Genomic DNA, 17,755 nt, shown 5'->3' with positions numbered 1-17,755 from the left:
ACTTGCAAAGTGAATTTGTGCTTCCCAACGTGACACATTTGAAGATGAACACCTCATTTTAAAGGATTTGCTATCCTGCTTTTATTTAGCCTTCCCAAAGGTTCAATTAGGGAAATGAGGGTGAACACAGGATTCTTATTCTCTCTGAAACACTCACCCAGTGCCTGGTCATGAAATGCCTGCTCCTGTCTGAGCCCCCTGGCCCCATGCAAGGTGCATTTTTCCTGTCTGTGCATTCAGGCTTTTCCTTGGGGCTTGGGGAACACAGGGGAGGTGAATGGAAGGGTGGCACAATTTGCAGGATGTGGGGTTTTTTGTGCACAAGGCTGATGTTTATAAACCACCCTGGTAATGGTTTCTGCCACTGGCTGCATGAGTCCTTCTAGTGTGCACAAAATAAATGAAAATGGGCTTTAAATGCCAGTTAAAGACATCCTGTAAGGGGAAAAAAAACCTGATTTAGTGCTCACCTTTTTTTTGTTTGCCATTTGGGAGAGGTAATGTAAAGTCATTTCAGGTCGGGGGAGGTCTCAGGCTGTGAACTCGTTTTGTAGAAGGAATTTAGTTTCTCCAGAAACAAACTTCAGGAATCCTCTAATCTTAATTTGCAGAAAGTCACTCCAATGTTGAGAGCTGTTACCTGGCTTGGGATTTGATAGGGGAGCTCTGCAGTGCAGCCTTCAGAAAATCCTTTTCTTTTCGAGGGGTGAATTCAGGATGCTGAACTGCTGTGCCTGTGCTGGTTGTTTACTCTGGGGAGCAACATTGCCAGAATCTCTGTGCTTGGACTGGTTTTTTATCTGTAGTTACTGCAGAGAGCTCCTTTGGTTGTGTCCTAGCTCCTGTAACAGATTCTGTGTGCTGTTACCTGTGTCTCTGTGTATTATTCACCCCTTATTCCAAGTGTTCCACCTATGTTTTGTTCACATCTTATTTGTGTTTTGCACGATTTAACCCAATAAATCCAAGTCTGTGTTTTTCATGAAGTTTGGTTTGGTTTTTTTTTTTTTTGGTTTTTTTTTTTTTTCTCATGTTTAGTCTCCATATTTTCTATATCTCTTTCTCCTTTTCTCCTGCTCTCGTGCAGATAGCTCCTCCAAGAAGACAAAGTCTAGTTCTGAGGAGAGTAGATCCGAGACGTATGGTAAGCCAAAGCTGCAGCCTCCCCCTGGGCAGCTCCTGCTTTTCCTGTCTGTGCATCCCAGGCTTTTCCCCCTTCCCTGATCCGCATGGTTGGCTCTGCAGCAGGGACTGCCCTTCAATCCTGCTTCAGTTCTCAGCTTGTAGCGTGGTAGTGGCTGGAAAAGGTTTGATCTGGCACCTGTGGAGAGTTGGGAGTGCCCTCCTGGTGTCACTGGGTGCTCCTGGCAGTGAGGGCACAGCTCCCGAGGGGTTTGTGCTTGTAGGAAAGTCTGTGCCATCTTCTCACCGTGGAGGTTGGAGCAAGAAATGCATCTTCCTGCATTATTTGTAGGTTGTCTCTGTCAGTTCCTTTGAACAGAAATGGAGAAATGTATCTGTAAATAATTTAAATGAATGTAAGGATGTGAATTTCCCCATTCTCTGTCTCAGAGGGAGTGAGTGGCCCTGCACTCCTGGGCTTGGAGGCTGGAATAAATGGCACATAACGAGTTTGGGATGGGAATATCCCCACACATCCTGGCGTTGTCCCTTCCCCATGAGGGGCCTGTTTGCTCCCTCAGCTTTCCCAGATGTGTCAGTCTTGGGCTGTGACACTCCCCATCCTGTAATGACTTATTCCATTTCCAGTCGCTGTAGATATTTGCATTCATACCTTAGAATTTAGAAGGGAATGAGTTCTCACAAGTTGTTTTTTTGGATCCTGTCAGCATCTCCAGCCCCTTGGACTTGGGCTGAATCTGGCTGCATTTCTTATTTCCAGGTGTGCATGTCTTAACTCCAGCCATGGGTTGCTCTCTTCCTTTCTTGTTTCGGTGGTGGTTTTTTTGTTTTTAATTCATGTTTAAAACAGTCTGTGACACTTTCTGATTTTAATTTGTTCAGAAAATTGCTGCTGCTGTAGGATTTTGGATGCAGTGACTCTTCCAGAATCATCAGCTTTTATCATTCCACTGGAATAAACTGCCAGGTGTTCATGGCTGTGCTCCAGCTTCTTAACCCACCTCTGGAATACAAAATGAGGCTGTCAGAGCAAGAAACACTAAAAACTAACCAAACAACACCAACCCTGAAGAGTTTAAACCAACATAGGCATGTTAGGAAAAGCTGGTGCAGTTCAGGGAGGTGTGTCCTGTTCTTTCTGTGAGATCTCTTCACTTCCCCTGGAATTTTGAATCACACACTTTTTTTTTTTAAAGAAAAGTAACATGATAGTCATGTTCCTGAGGGTGTGAGAGTGTTCCTTCAGAGCTGTAAACAGCTTTGGAGGGTGCCTTGATGGAAACCTGTCTCAGAGAGAGCTGGCTTGCTGCAGCTTGTCATTCTTCCTGCCACCCTCCCAGGGAATGAGCAGGGAAAGGGCTGGAACAGCAGGGATTTGGGGATGATTTTCTGGTGTTGAAGCCTTGTTGCTCCCCTGCCAGGTTAGTCAGGATAACCAAACCACCCTGGGCTCCTTTCTGCCCGGTGCTGTGGGTTAATGACAGGAAGCATTTGCTGCCTTTGCTGGAACATCTCCGTGGTGATCCCTCTGCCCCAGCCCAGGCAGTGGCCTGGCTTTCCCTGTGTGCCAGAACCAAACACAACTTCCTGACGTAAGCTGTGACTTCCCCCAGGCTTCCTGCAGATGCTGTCCCCGTGTCCAGGATCCGTGGGAGCAGCTTCCACTCATCCTTCCTTTGCAGCAGCCTCAGCTCTGTTGGGCCTTGCCCTGCCTTTTGTCTGCTTTTCCCAGGTTTCTCTGGAATGTGTGCGGAACTCTGCTGTTTGCTTTGGAAGGGACCAAACTATTCCAAACCCTACAAGTAGAAATACTGTACTGATATTTTCCTCGCTGCTGACTGGATGGTGGCTGGCCTCTGGAAAGGGAATAATGGGGAAGGCTGGAATGACAACAGGGAAAGGAGGTGTGGCTTTGCTGGGTGTTTGTTCTCACCTCTTGAAATTTTGAATTAAGGAGCCAGAATTTCTGCAAGTGTGTGAGTGGCTTGGAGGGGCAGAGTGGTCAGGGAGGGAAATCGTTCTAATGTACAGAAGTTAATTTATGGTGACATGAAGCTCTCAGTGAGATACTTTCATTCTTAAATCCAACCCTCCCGTGTTTATCTGTTCAACAAAATTGAGATGGTCAGGAGAGACACTTGAGTGTAGTTTGTTATGCTGTAATTTGCTAATTAGTGCCATGATCTCTCATGGTATTTAATATGTTTTTCTTAAAGTAGAATTTTCATCTCTTAAATGAACTTAAAGCTAAAATTACCTTTCAAGGTGGTAGCTGAGGTATCAGTTTCTCTTTCCCTTTCCTCACAACTTGGTTGGTCCCCAAAGATCTTTCTATTTAGCAGTCATCAATTTCTGGCCTAAATATCAGCCTGGACTTGACACAAACTCTTTCACAGATTTTCTCCAACTTTGTGATAAGTTTTTGGATTTTGTTTTGAAATTTGAGATGGTTTTTAATTGAAACTTATTCTCCCTGGGTTTTGGGGGTTTTTTTTGCAGTTCTTAATCAGCTTTGCATTTTCATGTTGTGGCCACCATTTTTTCAGAGAAATTTGCCTTCATAAAAGTTCTATTTCTCTTTGTGGAGCAGCATTTCTGACAATAATTTATAGACAGAAAGCTTCCCAAATGAAGTGAAACATTTGTCCCCTCTCAAAACCCTGAGGAGTTTGGCTTTTTGTTTATGGAATGATTCATTTCAAATCCCTCTGTTAAACTGCATTTTCCTATGGTGGCCTCATGCCCCCAGGGGAGGTTTTAGTTCCCAAATCTCAGCTCCCAGGCCATGTCCTGCAGACTTGGGAGATGGAATTCATGTCCCATGGAATCCCAGGCTGGTTTGGGTTGGAAGAATCCTTAAAAATGCTCTTTTTCCAACCATTCCATGGGCAGGGACACCTTCCACTGGCCCAGGTTGCTCCCAGCCCCATCCATCCTGGTGTCTCCATTTTCTCAGTCAGGTTTTTAGAGTGAACCCCCTGCCCTGTTTGTTGCTAAAGAAATTCCCTGTTTCGTTAAATAACTTCCAAGTAGGATGTACAGAGGAGACAAATAAAAGCGATCTCCCAGAGCAGCTGTTGGACAGCCCAGATGTGTCTGGCCAGGCTGTTTGAGAGAATTATTTTGGCCATGGGGTGTCAGTGACCTTGAGAAGTTCAGGCTTTGCCCTTCCACCATCCCAAAGGCGCTCTTGGAGCAGGGCTGGAGAAGGGAGAGGGACGAGTGCCACCTATTGAGGAGCCACTCCTCTCAGCTTTCATTCTTCTCTCTGCTTTCACTTTTAATTTTAACCTCTGTAACTCCAGCACACCTTTGGCTGCTTTGTTGTGCTCCTGGCTTGAGGCTACACCAGTGAGTTTGGGGCAGTTTTCATCTCCATGGGGACAAAAAAGAGAAAGATTTATTATTGTTTTCCTCCAGAATTTTATGAATCGACTGAAGACACAGAAATTTAAAGCGTAGTTAAGTGATAACTCACTTCATAACATGAAGATACTGTTAAGGGAAAGCAAAAATGAGAATTAACATGATTATTGATTCGATTTTGAGTACTGTCAGTGATGAATTCTGTTGAGTTTGTAATACTTACTAAATTTCAGCTGGAAAAAGTGAAATATCACGGTGAGATATTTGAAAGTGAGCAGAGTAGAAGAGAGCACGTGAAGGGTGGTTCAGGCAGGGAGTGCTATCAGAGCTGATCTAGTCCTGCAGGTCACACTTATCTCCAAGAAACTTTTAAGATAACTTCATTAAAATCACTATAAATTGTGTCTCAGTCATGCATGGTATCTCCTACGCCTCATTCCAGCCTTTTATATTGGATTAGGGGAAGGGTTAAGTGTTTGCTCCTTATCTGAAGGAAACAAGTACAGGAAAAAGCAATTATGGACTAATTTTGGGTCAAGTTGTCCTAATTTCAGCTGTCTCTCCATTCTAAATTTAAATTCTTGGGTGAAATTGAGCCTTGTGGAGTGAGAGTTTAACTTGAATAAACTTGAATTAAATTAAATTATATTCTGCCCGGTCAGTTTATGTTGCACTGGCACTGCTTTGGCATCTGGCTCACCCAAGGAGGAAGTTTATCAGTAGATCCAAGGATTATTGCTTCTGGAGAAAGAGAAATCCAATGGCAGAGCAGACTCAGGGCTCTGCTGTGTCTTTAAACCAGGACAGTCCTCGTGAGTCAAAAGCTGCGTTTAGTGCCTTACTCATCCAACCTGTGGGGCTGGCAGGGAGCTGGAAAGGAGCTGTTTCTCTGAAAGAGCACCAGTTCCCACACCCCAGCCCCAGGCATCATTCTTGGGAAGTGAGGCTTCAAGAAGCTTGGTCATATAAAAGAAGGGGAGGTGCACGAGGGAGAGGCATGTTCCTTCACTCATCCCTGTGCAGAGGGGGTGAAAGGTGGGGGGATCCTTTCCATCGCTTCCCCAGCCCTGCAGAGCACGAGGTATCCCATGCTTTGCCCTGCTTTGTTGGCAGGAGGGGAATTACTGGGATGTGACGGTGCTGCAGAAGGCCTGGAATACTTTTTCCACTGCTCCCACACCCATTTTCATCTGTGCCACACTGGAGGAGAACAGGACTGACTGGGCAGGCAGTGTTTGCTCTTGAGGCTCCTCATTTCCATGGGGAGTTGCTCCAGAGAAGTGAAAGGAGCCATGGTGGTTTGGGAGCAGTGTGAGACACGGGAATGACTCCCTGCTCTGTTACCATGCATCCCTTAAAACTCATTCCAGAAAAGCCAGTCTGGCTGGGACAGCATCTTCCCAGTTCCCCGTGTTCCCTCCATACCAAACAAAACTGCTGCAGTTTTGGAATCTCATTTGGGAGAGCTCTGATTTCTTTCTCAAGGTGCCAGTGTAGGAATTTTGCCTGCTGCGCTTTTAGAAATGGAAAAGCAAAGCAAGCTGTTAGAAGGAAGGGTGATGTAAATAAAAGAACATTGGGGGAGCATTTTACAGAGTTCCTGAAGTGTCTTTTCAGGATGAGGGCTCCCTTGTGGGAGGCTTTTTGCAGCTGCTCCTAGGAAAGTGCTTGGCAAGGAGTATGCCAGGGCTGCTGCTGGCTTTTGTTTTGTCTTTCCCTTATTTCATTTCCAGGTGAACAAAAGACATCCTCAGCTTCCCACCTGGTCCAAACGCTTCCCCTACTAAATGGATTTATCTCTGCACCAGCATTTGTGCTCACATTATACTGAGTGCACCAGGAAACAAAACAAGTTGCCTTTGATGTCTCGCAGCAGGTTAAAGGAGGGGCAGATTCATCTCCTGGGATTTTGGCCCTGAACTGCTGTTTATTTCAGAAGCCCTGTTCAGGGCAGTTGAGTGTGGCTTGTACTTGTTCACCTCTGCTGTTCTGGCTCTGTGCAATATTTCACCTGGAGCAGAAGGTGCCCCAGGAGGAGATTTTGGCTGAGAATTGGGAGAATTTTCCTGATCAATAGATCTGTTTTAGTCCAACCCCCTCGTATTATTCTGAGGGATTTGTGCTTCTCTTTCAGAGCAGCTTGTAGAAGCTGTGAGGGGTTTTTGGTGGTGCAGTGGTACCTGACAGCCCTCTGAACTATTAATGCAGACAAAGGGAAATTCTGCTCATCGGTGTGGGTACTGCTGCTCTTCTTTAAACCCTGCTTTTCCCTCAGGTTGTCTCTGATGTGCCGGAGCTGTCTGCATCTCTGCTGTGAGATTCCTCCATTTTGCGTAGCTGGAGCAATAAGCTTGACCTGTCTTGACATCCCTCTCCATTTCTGGCCTGCTGCCCTGTCTCTCCTGTATTTCCCCTGTGCTGTGTTATCCCCATTCCACTGAGTACTCTGTGATTATCTGGGAGATAAGGATTCGGACTGACACCTGCCTTGTGTCTCTTTGTGTTCCTCTCCTCCTCTCCTTGCTGCCCTCTCCCCTGTGTCCTCAGGCCTGGTGCAGAGGTGTGTGGTGATCCAGCGGGATGAGAACGGCTTTGGGCTGACGGTCAGCGGGGACAACCCCGTCTTCGTGCAGTCCGTCAAGGAAGGTGAGAACACCCTCACACCTGCCAGCTTTCCATGGGGATCCTGGAAGTATGTGCGAGCTGGAGCAGAAAGCTCCCAAAGCCCTCCCCAAGCGGGCTGGCTGCAGCTTGGGAAGGGATGTGCAAGGACAGGGTTGAGCTGCGGGGATGCAGTGAATCCCTTCCTCTGTAGTTTCTCCCAGGCAATCACTGACAGAACGAGAGGGGACAGTCTGAAGCTGTGCCAGGGAAAGGTTAGGTTAGACATCAGGAAAAAACTCGTCCCTGGAAAAGTGATTGGGCACTGGAATCACCTGCCCAGGGAGGTGGTGGAGTCCCCATCCCTGGATGTGGCACTCAGTCCCATGGTTCAGTTCGTGGGGTGGTGTTAAGTCATAGGTTGGACTTGGTGATCTCAAAGGTCTTTTCCAAGCTGGTTCCTTCTGTGATCTGGTGGATTTGGAGCTGACCTCCTGCATCCCAGGGGGAGGAAGTGAGTCCTTGGCACGTGGTGGGATTGTGGCCTGGCGTATCCAGTGCCAGGTGAAAGCAAAACTGCTCTAGACTTGATACTCAGAGATTTTACTGATAGAGGAAGTCTGGCTGAGTGCAGGAGTATTTTGCATGTTTTACAGAAGTCTTAAAACCATTTTTGCTAGAAATGATTGTATTGAAACGGGAACTAAATGATTTCTTGCCCCTCCAGATGGAGCAGCCATGCGGGCTGGAGTGCAGACGGGTGATAGAATTATCAAGGTAAGAGCATTTAAATTGTGAGAGAAGTGGGTCCTTTGTCTTAAATGAGCTCTTTCCCTGAAAAAAAAAGTCATTGATGTATCTGCTGTGGTGTTGGCATTAGGAATGGTCTAAATTTCAGTGTTCCTCATCTCAGGATTTTATGGCCAAGTTCAGCATCCTGCCAGGTTCGAGTATCACTAATACAATAAAACCAGAAATGGCAGGGAAGAAAAGGAAAAGTTGTTAATAATGACCTGTATGTACATAAATAGCCTGCCTGAATTATTGTTTTCCCCCTAACTGCCCCCACATCCATGTTCTTTTTTAGTCCCAAGCGAGTAAGAAATCAAATCAGTAACTTAAAAGACTGTGTAAACTATTGCTGCAAAATGCTACAGCAGTTCCTGACACAGATGGAGCTGGGATTTCAACCAGGCATTGAAATTAATGAATTAAATTAGCTACCCTGTTGTTTTTCTGCCCAGGCAGAGATGGATTGCTTTTTTTTTTTTTTTTTCCTTTCCCTGCCTCCTTGGGTTCTTTTTGGTGGTGCGTGCACAGTTTTCTTTCTGCAGAGCTCTGCTCACCGAGATAAACTGTTAGAAGGATAAATTATTTATCTGGTAATGTCTTGAAAGATGCAGTAGCGGAGATGGGGGAGAAGAAAATGCTGCTCCTCCTCCCGGTGCCTGCTGTGGAATGTGTGGAACTGCTTGGAAATCAGGAGTTAAACACTGAATTTTCCCCTCTCCCTGCCCAGGTGAACGGGACTCTCGTAACACACTCGAACCATTTGGAGGTGGTCAAGCTGATCAAGTGTAAGTAAAGGCAGGTGGCTCTTCTGTCACCTCTAAGGCATGGCAGGCATCATTCCGAGGGCCCGCTCGAGTGGCAAGGGTGAGGTCAGTGCTGAGAGATAAAGGGAGTGTGTGGAACAGAGAAGTGAAATTGGGGTTATTTTGACATCCTGAATTCAAGCTGATACATTCCCCTGTAGTTTCTCCTTGACTTAATGTTTGAATTACCACCAAGCCTTGCCTGGGTGCTTTCCCATCTTTTGTTTCCACCTGAACTACCACAGCTGGGCAGGCACTTGATGTGTGCATTGCAGAGCACTACAGGAAATACGTTCCTGGTGGATTTTCTGCTACAAAGAAGGAGGTGGTGATGGTTTATTTTGTGTGTGTGCGCTGTAAATGTAACGTGCTGGGCTGGAAATCGGATTGCTTGCATTTGTAAGGGATGATTCTCATGAAGGTTTTTGGAACATCTGAAATTTGAACAGATTTCTAAACCAAGCAGTGCTCTCAGGTTCATTGGTTTGGAGGAGGAATGGTGTGAATTGTGTCTGCAGGGTGAAATGCCAGTGAGGGAAACCAGAGAACCATGGAAATGTCCCCGTGTGTGTGACCTGTGCCTGTCCTTGTGTCCCCACAGCGGGTTCCTATGTAGCTCTCACTGTCCAGGGGCGCCCTCCAGGGTCGCCCCAGATTCCCTTGGCGGATTCCGACGTGGATCTGGCAGCTTTTGGGCATATGTCTCCCATCATGACATCCCCCCACTCGCCTGGCACGTCAGGGAATGCAGAAAGGATCACCAGCCCAGTGCTCATGGGGGTAAGGCTTAAAGCTCTGTTTCCAAGGGAGAAATGGAGTCGGGTGATTTTGGCCTGAATTTTTTCGCACTTCAAATTGGCAGTGGAATATTTGTCCTGTCAGTGGGTATTTGTTCACTTCTGAAAAAGCATTGTGCAACTAAAAATGTCTAGTTCTGTTTGAGATAGTAGAAATACAGGTTTTTAAAGTGTTGATAGCTATGTTCAAAATTAAGAAAGAATGCCTAGCATAGGGTTGGAAATGTGAGTTGTTTCTCATCGGGCTTTTCAGAGCCCATGCTTAGGAAGTAGGTGAAAAATGTGCATGTCTATTTTCCTTATCTGCTCAGCTCCACCAGAAATACCCCAACCCTTCATCTCTCTGTATTTCCTAGGAGGAAAATAACATTGTCCACAACCAGAAGGTGGAGATTCTGAGGAAGATGCTCCAGAAGGAGCAGGAGAGGCTGCAGGTACTGGAGTTGTGCAGGTTGGAGAGAAGGCGGGGGAAGCGATGCAAAGAGGGCTTGTTGAATCACAATTTATTAGCAGAGCTGTGTAAAACACACATTCTGTAGCAGCTCCTTGAGCGTGCAGATGTGCTGGTGATCGTTTAAAACAGCCACACAATTCTGTTCCAGTTCCTCCAGGAGGAGTACGGCCGAACCTCCTCCACCCGCCTGCTCAAGGAGATCCAGGAGGCAAAGAAACACATTCCTCAGCTGCAGGAGCAGCTGTCCAAGGCCACGGGCTGCTCTCAGGTACAACAGGGTGCCAGGCTGCTCTGGGGACAATTCTGGGGTGCTGATGGTGCTCTAGGCAAGCTGCAGTTCCCTGTGCTCGGACAGGCAGGCTGCACCCTCTAGAGATGACATTTGAAGTTGGCTGTCAGGCACTGTAATGTCAGGATGTGGAGTAGATTTTACAGTGGGCTCTCAGCTCAGCTGTGAAAAACCTGCTTTTAAGAACAAGTGCAAACAATGATGTGTTTATTATCTGTCAGTGCAACTTAAAATACACGCATGAAGTCATTCTTGGAGGCTTTAAACAATTTTGCTTTCGCTTTTGAAAAAAAATAAACGTGGGCCGTGTCATTTTTCCCTTTTCCATGTGTTAAAAGTGCTGAAAACTTGGTGTGGGTTTTGTTGTTTTCTTCTAGAAAAGCACTGCAGCCTTTTCTAGATAAATTAAGAAGGTTTTATGAGTAATGTGAGCTAACTGGCTTTTGAAGGAGTTGCTGTTTAAGGATGGTCTCTTGAAATATTCTGCTGTCTCCCAACTCACTTTGATCTTTCCAGGATGGAGTCTTGTCCTCCAGGTCTGGGTCGGAGTCGCTGCAGATCAGTGAGGGGGAGGCAGAGAGTGGGGACAGTGGCAGCAAACTGGATTTCAGTGGTGACAGCCCCTCCAGACCCAACAGTGACATTGCTGATGTGAGTCTGGGACAGCCCCGAGGCTTTGCTTCCCTCCCTCTTGCATTTGGGTTTCCTTGGCAGATTCTGTGTTTGTTGGCCTGGGTAACACTGTGCAGTACTGGAACAGGCTCCTCAGTGCCCAGCAAAACCTTTTCCCTCTGAAAACCTGGTATGTTGGACTGGGATTAGAGACTGGGAGAGAAATAGATTTTGGGGCTTTATCCAGGGTTAGATTGTCCTGGCATTAATCCCTGTAACCAAACAAAGAAAGATGGATGCCAGCATCCTTCTCAAAACTCATTTGTCTATTAGAGCATCTTTGAAGGGAATATTCCAACTGCACACTGGGACTCAGATCCAGGCAGTGGGCAGCTTGCCAGGAAAGTGGGAAAGAGCTTCCTTCTGCCGAATGAGCTTCAGCTCTTGGCACCAGCAAAGGCTCTTAAGTGACTTCACTCATTAGTTATCAATCAATTAGTGCTCCTACGCTCTCCCTTGGTGCCTAATCCTTAATTAAGTCACTGTCTGATTAGTGCAGGGGAATTGAGACTCTCTGCTTGGATTTGGCCTAAGTTTGTGGATTGACTTAAGGATGTGGGAGCTAAATTTGTCCCAGCAGTTGGAAATGAAAGGGAGGGGGGTCAGATGGGAGCATCCATGACTCCGTTTTGAAACATTCCAACTCCCAATCTGACCAGCTCCCGCTCAGTGTTTGTCTATAATAGATGCACAACAAAATTCATCATTATCCTCCTAATAATCATCATCCTGTCTGTTTTGGGGATGGTATTTGATCAGTGCAGGTGATTGGCACACCAAACATTCCATTTTCAATCCAGCTCTGAGAAACTTAAGGATCAGGGGTGAAAGAAACATTTGGAAGTGGAAAGAGTTCTCCAGCTGGGAAAAAGCCAGGCTGGAAAGCAACAGCCTGAGCAGTAGCCTGGCTGGAAAAACCTTTGGCCACACTGAAGATGAGCCAGCAGCACGTGGTTTTTGCAAATAAGGCTCTTCTGGGCTTCCTGAGCAAGAGGATTGCTGGGAGATTGGAGGAGAGAGCTGAGCTGTGAGAGAAGGTGGAGAGAGCAAGGAGAAAGCCGAGGGCTGGGGATTTTACAGCTCAGCTGTTGCTCACTGTCACCAGATTTCTGAGCAGCACTTCTGCATTCAGTTGTGTTTTGGGGTTTTTTTTTGTTTGTTAACTGTGCATGTAGGACACAGATTTTAGTCTGGTGTTTTACACCTCCTTTTCCTGTGAGAAAGGAGAAGTTTTTTGGCTGTTGTGGCTGACAAACTGCACTGTGCAGTTCTCCCTTTCCTGGACTTGCTGGTGCTTACCAGAACTGAACTTCCCTCTTTCCCAGAGTCCTCGCAGTGGCCTGAAGGAGAGGATTTATCCAGATGAGAGCCCAGAAAAGGCTGAGCTTCAAGATACTGTGAGTACAGAACATCAAGTGTCACAACAACATCTCCTCTAATGGACCCATTAAAATCTTGCTGCTTTCCCCCACTTTCTAAATGGAGCATGCCTGAACTTTGCTTTAGAAGATAAAATGCAATTAAAGTGGTGCAGGGAAAGTTAATTAGCTGAGTAAATGTTTATGGAGCTTAAGAGCAGGACCATTTAGAGGCAAGAAATACCTAATCAGCAGTAAAACAGCTGGGCCTGGAATAAGCAGAGCAGTTGCACGTGTTTTATTCCTTGAGTCCAGCCTTTTTTTAGGATATTCGGCCATTTGGAGGCTGGCATTCCCAGCAGGGCTGCAAGTGGAACACAGCAGGAAGTGCAGACCTGTCTGAACACATCATCATCCTTGGGATGATTCCTGAATTCTCGTTCCCCTCCTCTGCTTGTCCTCCCAGAGCCACATTTCCCCATCTGTGCAGAGATGGCATTTGCCACGTGCCACGTGCTTGGTGTGCTCCTGGCTGCAGGTGATGCAGCTGCTCTTGAACCACCTGATCTGGTGTTTGGGAGTGTTTGGATCCTGGGAGAAGCTTTTGGGAAAGGGAACCAAGGTTGAGTGGGGGCGTGTGGGTTTCCGTGGCGTTCTTGAAAGATTAAAATGATGAGAATATCTCGAAGTTTTCCTGGGAAGGACAATCACAGCATTGTGCTTTCCTGCCTTCTCTTTCCCAGGACTCCCAGTCCAGTGTTGGAAGCCCCTTGTCCCGAGTGGGCACTCAGATCATTGGAGCAGAGGATGATGATTTTGACACGGAGCAGGAGCAGGTGGGAATGACTTCCAGCCTTTTCTCCCCACCAACCAGAATTCTGTGCCCCTGTTCCTAAACTGCCTTGTTTGTGCTGAGCACTTCTTGTATGGTGAAATAAGAATTAGGGAGTGGGATTCCTCTTATTGCTGATCTTGCCAAATAAAAACATTTGGGGAGTTTATATCCATCTTTGAGTCTGTGTTATTCCTCGTCCTTCTCCTAACTTCAAGCTTTCTAGAAATTAATTAGCCTTATTTAATTTTCTTCAGTCTCTGTTAAATCCTGAATTATTGTCATGGCAGTGTGGGCTTTGGCATACTTACTCTGAACTATTTTAGCTGTCCTTTCTCTTGTTCCTCAATAATTCAGATGTAATTCTTGTGTATCCCTGCAGATCAATGGGCAGTGCAGCTGCTTCCAGAACATCGAGCTCCTGAAATCCCGCCCAGCTCACCTGGCTGTTCTCCTGCACCACGTGGTGTCCCAGTTTGATCCTGCAGCCCTGGTGAGAAGCTCTGGAATTGTTTCCCTGGCTCACATTTGGGAATCTTCACCAGATCTTGTGTAGCTCTCAGTGCCATGACTTGGCAAGGAGGGAAGTGCAGACCCTGTGCAGGCCTGAGGGTGATAAATCCTCATTTATCTCCTCAGATAAATGGAGAAGCACAAAAAGAATTGTCTCTTCTACATTTAGCTGCTTACAAATAATTACTTATCTCTTGAAAGCCTCTCATTCCACCTTCAGGTGTGGAATTGTCTACAGGGAAGGGCTGACCTCTCTGTGCCTCTTTCCCAGCCCCTTCCCTCTCCCACCATTGCCAGGGCACCTCCCTGAGGAGCCAGGAAAGGTTTCAACCCAGCACTGCTGAATTCCTTGAACTATTGGAAAGAAAGCTTGGAGTTTTCATGGTTTTCACCTAATTTCTTGCCCTCCTGTTCCCCACAGCTGTGCTACCTTTACACAGACCTGTACAAACAGACCAACTCCAAAGAGACCCGGCGTGTTTTCCTGGAGTTTTACCAGTTTTTCCTGGACAGAGCTGCAGTAGGTTCCACTTGTTTTCCTCATTTTCACACATGTCCAGCAAGTTGACTTTGACCTTTCTCCACTCAACCTGAACTGCGAAAAACTAAGGGGGTTAAAGCCCTCCAAAATAGATCGTTTTAAAAATAACAATTGGAATAATACTTAAGAAATAACTTCATAAAATTTAACAACGTAATAAAAGTTTGAAGTATTTTTGTTGAAATGTTACCAGGAAAATGAATGGCCTCAGATGCCTGGTAACAAAATAAATCCCAGGGGATTTGTTGTTGATAGCAGAAATAATTTCGTGGCAGGTAAGCAAGTTCTGGCTCTTCTGCATTGCTTTTTAGTTAATAATTGCTGTGGGTATTGATGTGGCTGTTCCAAGGATTGGGAAATTTTATCAGTCTGTTGGAAAGCTGAGAAAATTCTTTGCTGTCATGAATTAAACTCCCAGAAACTGTAGCAGAGGTTTATAGACCACATGTTCAGATGAAATAATCCCTGTGAATTACAATCTATTCATGGGAGTCTCCCCTTTTCAAACCAGCAGGTGCTCAGATTGGAGGATTTTGGCTTTTGAGGGAATTCAGTGTGTGATCTGTGTGTTTCATTGGGTGCTCTTTGCTCTGTTGGTTCTCCCAGCCTTTCTTTCCTTTTGCAGAACCTGAAAGTCCCAGTTCCAGATGAAATCTCCTTGGAATTAGGTAGGGTGCTGTGTTTGTGGGAGTGAAAGGCAAAGGGTGGGTTAATTCAGGGAAACGGCTTTATTGAAGGTGGGGACTGTTGTTAGTGGAATAATTGGTGAATTTTGTGCCTCACAGACAGGAGAAGGCCAGAACTGCTCCCTGAGGAGCTCCACCGCCAGTTCATCCAAACCATGCAGGACAAAGTCTGTCCAGAGGTTCAGAGGAACCTGGAGGATTTCAGGTACCAACAGCTCTCTGTGGAGTTTCCTTTTAATTCAAGTTTGATTTCAGTCAGCATGTCCAGCACAGGGAAACCTGAGGGACACAATAATTCCTCTTGAGTTGGATAGGAATGTACCAGGAAAGGACCTCCAGGTCACCTGTGACCAATCTTTAAATCAAGTCATTAATTGCAGTCCTAGAGCTTGGATTCTTCATTCCTTGCAGCTGTGTGAGGAAATGTCAGAGTATGTTTTCTTAGGTGTTATATAAATCTCTCTTACTGATTGTGTTCATAATCAGCTTATATTTTTTTTTTTCCTTTCCCTGTTTTCCTTCCGTCTCCCCTTTGGGCAGGCAATAATCCCCTTTACAGAGTTGTCACGGGCATGGAGTAGAATTTGATAATTAATTTGCTTTTCCATGTGGAGTCCTAAGAGCTCTGTGCCAAGCTCAACAATGAACTACTTCATCCCTAAAAAAATCTCTCCATTCACGCAGATGCTTTAAACATCCCGAAAGCCCTTCCGTGACTTCCCCATTTTCGTAATGAAACCTGTGGGACACCCTGAGTGCCACAAGGCTGCTGCTCCCTATCCCAGGGCAATACCCAGCTCCAAGGGATGCTTCCTGTGCCCTTTTCCAGGCAGAAACGCAGCATGGGGCTGACCCTGGCCGAGGGGGAGCTGACCAGGCTGGACGCGGAGCGGCTGCGGGACCGCAACGCCGTGGAGAAGGAGAGGAGCTGTGCAGAGCAGATCATTGCCAAGATCGAGGAAGTCCTGTGAGTGACAGCAAAGAGAATGGTGGGGGGAAAAAAGGAATAATAAAGGTGCTGCCTCAGACCTGGGAAGAGCAGGATAAAGGAATTGGGGGGTGGAATTTGGCATCCCTGTGTTTGTATTTCTGCCCCTGAGTGTTTGTTGGGATAATGACAGCCAGGACTAAGCCAGGAGGGAAGTGAAGTCTGTTTTGTCCAGGAGGCTGCTGTTCAATAGTGCAGGGAGTGCTGCCATTGTCAGCTTGTGCATTATTAGATCAGAGCCCTTCTCCTGTAGAAACCCCAGCTTCGCAGCCCATTTTGTCGTTTCGTGTGGGCTGAATCCAATTTCCGCAGCTGAACCTTCAGTTTTGATTTTTGATTTTATTTTTTTCCCCTGCTGGGACTGCTGAACGTTCTAAAGGACACTTGTGGAACACAACTGCTGGTGCTCTGGGTGGATGGAACCGAGTGGTAGTTGGGTTTTGAGTTTCATTTTAAAACACTTTCTTGTTTTTAGGATGTCATCTCAGCCTCTGGAAGAAGACAAGAGGTAATGGAAGCTGGGGGAGCTTGGGCTGTGCCAGTGCTGGTGTGCTGTGCTGATAGAACACGACAGCCCTCTCCTGGCTGTACCTCCAACACTCACCTCCTAAATCCCCTGGCATAAATCACTGGAATTCAGAGCATCAGCCTCTCCTTTGCTGATGTTTGTTGTCTGTGTTTCACATTTTAAAAATTGCTGTCACTGAGAGTTCGTGTTTATTTTTGTTTTGTGTTGGCTTCAGTCTGCTCCAACATTTATTTTCTGTTTCTGCCTTGTCCTGCTCAGTTTTTATCTGAGCAGCTTTTCCTCCACTCTGTGTAGTAACCTTTTACTGCTGCTTATTTTTACTATAACTCAGAACTAGAATGGGACATCAAATGTGGTTTCAGTGTAGAATTTTAGGACCTTCTGTGTAATTCTCAAAATTGTGTTTTCACCTCCTAGGCTTCTGTGCCTTTTATCATGGAATGATTTGGGTTGGAAAGGATCTTAAAGATGATTTAATTCCACCCCTTGCCATGGCAGGGCACCTTCCACTATCCCAGGTTGCTCCAAGCTCCATCCAGCCTGGCCTTGGACACTTCCAGGGATGGGACAGCCTATGCCAGGGTCTCCCCACCCATAAATTCCATCTTTATTTACTCCATAATTTACAAAAGGATAAATTCTGATGTTGGCTGAGCCTTCCCATTATCTGTGAGAGTTTATTTCGGTTCATTTCGTAACTGACTTCAATTTAAAAATTAACTTTGCAATAGAACCTTGGCACTTAATTTTACTGACTAAATGTATTTTCCCAACATACTTCTCTTTGACCTCACTGTTTTTTATGCATTTGGCAGCTCCACAATGCAGTATGTGATCCTCACCTACATGAAACACCTGGGAGTCAAAGTCAAAGAGCCTCGGAACCTGGAGCAGAAGCGTGGCCGGATTGGTTTCCTGCCGAAGATCAAGGTACTGCTGGCGTGGCCACAGAGGATTTGTGTGCAGTTCAAACCCCAATTTAGCAGGAAAAAGTTAAAAATGGCTGTGATTTTCCACTGTTTCAAGAGGTTCTGGGATTACTGAGCTGCACAGCAAACCTAAGAGCTGAGATTGGGTTCTGCATCCGTTTGGCAGACACGTGAATTAGAAATAAATAGAATTATTTCCTTTGCCCCTGAATTCACCTTGTTTTTTTAACTTTGGGTGGGGAATGTTTCATAGAACACAAGCTTGAACCACATGAGGGTCTCATGAAAGCTGTTGCCTTGTTTACTTCAGTTTTCTTCTGGAGAAACTTGCTCATACCCTCCTGGTTTGCGATGCAGGAGAGCTCTTCTCCCTGCCACCCCCACTTTTCCTGTTGCATAATGAAATTTTCCACCAAAACTTCATCTCTGTGGGTGTGATCCCTTGTCTCCCACAGCATGGGG

At 46.1% G+C, this 17,755-nt stretch overlaps 1 protein-coding gene across 2 annotated transcripts in view; it reads left to right on the top strand.

Moving 5' to 3' along the window:
- Positions 1-17,755, top strand: part of ARHGEF12 (Rho guanine nucleotide exchange factor 12) — a 67,820-nt gene that overhangs the window by 31,762 nt on the left and 18,303 nt on the right. Inside the window, exons 4-20 of one of the 2 annotated variants that reach the window (XM_032133595.1) lie at positions 1,088-1,144; positions 7,057-7,155; positions 7,838-7,887; positions 8,630-8,687; positions 9,307-9,485; positions 9,859-9,936; positions 10,105-10,224; positions 10,762-10,896; positions 12,243-12,314; positions 13,019-13,111; positions 13,490-13,600; positions 14,042-14,140; positions 14,787-14,829; positions 14,947-15,052; positions 15,677-15,814; positions 16,311-16,343; positions 17,180-17,294. In XM_032133595.1, coding sequence (XP_031989486.1) covers positions 1,088-1,144; positions 7,057-7,155; positions 7,838-7,887; positions 8,630-8,687; positions 9,307-9,485; positions 9,859-9,936; positions 10,105-10,224; positions 10,762-10,896; positions 12,243-12,314; positions 13,019-13,111; positions 13,490-13,600; positions 14,042-14,140; positions 14,787-14,829; positions 14,947-15,052; positions 15,677-15,814; positions 16,311-16,343; positions 17,180-17,294 — 1,586 coding nt within the window. The remainder of the gene's footprint in view (positions 1-1,087; positions 1,145-7,056; positions 7,156-7,837; positions 7,888-8,629; positions 8,688-9,306; positions 9,486-9,858; positions 9,937-10,104; positions 10,225-10,761; positions 10,897-12,242; positions 12,315-13,018; positions 13,112-13,489; positions 13,601-14,041; positions 14,141-14,786; positions 14,830-14,946; positions 15,053-15,676; positions 15,815-16,310; positions 16,344-17,179; positions 17,295-17,755) is intronic. The other variant, XM_032133596.1, reaches the window with a different exon arrangement.

This window comes from Corvus moneduloides, chromosome 25 (genome assembly GCF_009650955.1).
Source record: "Corvus moneduloides isolate bCorMon1 chromosome 25, bCorMon1.pri, whole genome shotgun sequence".
NCBI lineage: Eukaryota > Metazoa > Chordata > Aves > Passeriformes > Corvidae > Corvus > Corvus moneduloides.
This window is presented reverse-complemented; position numbering and strand designations above follow the sequence as displayed.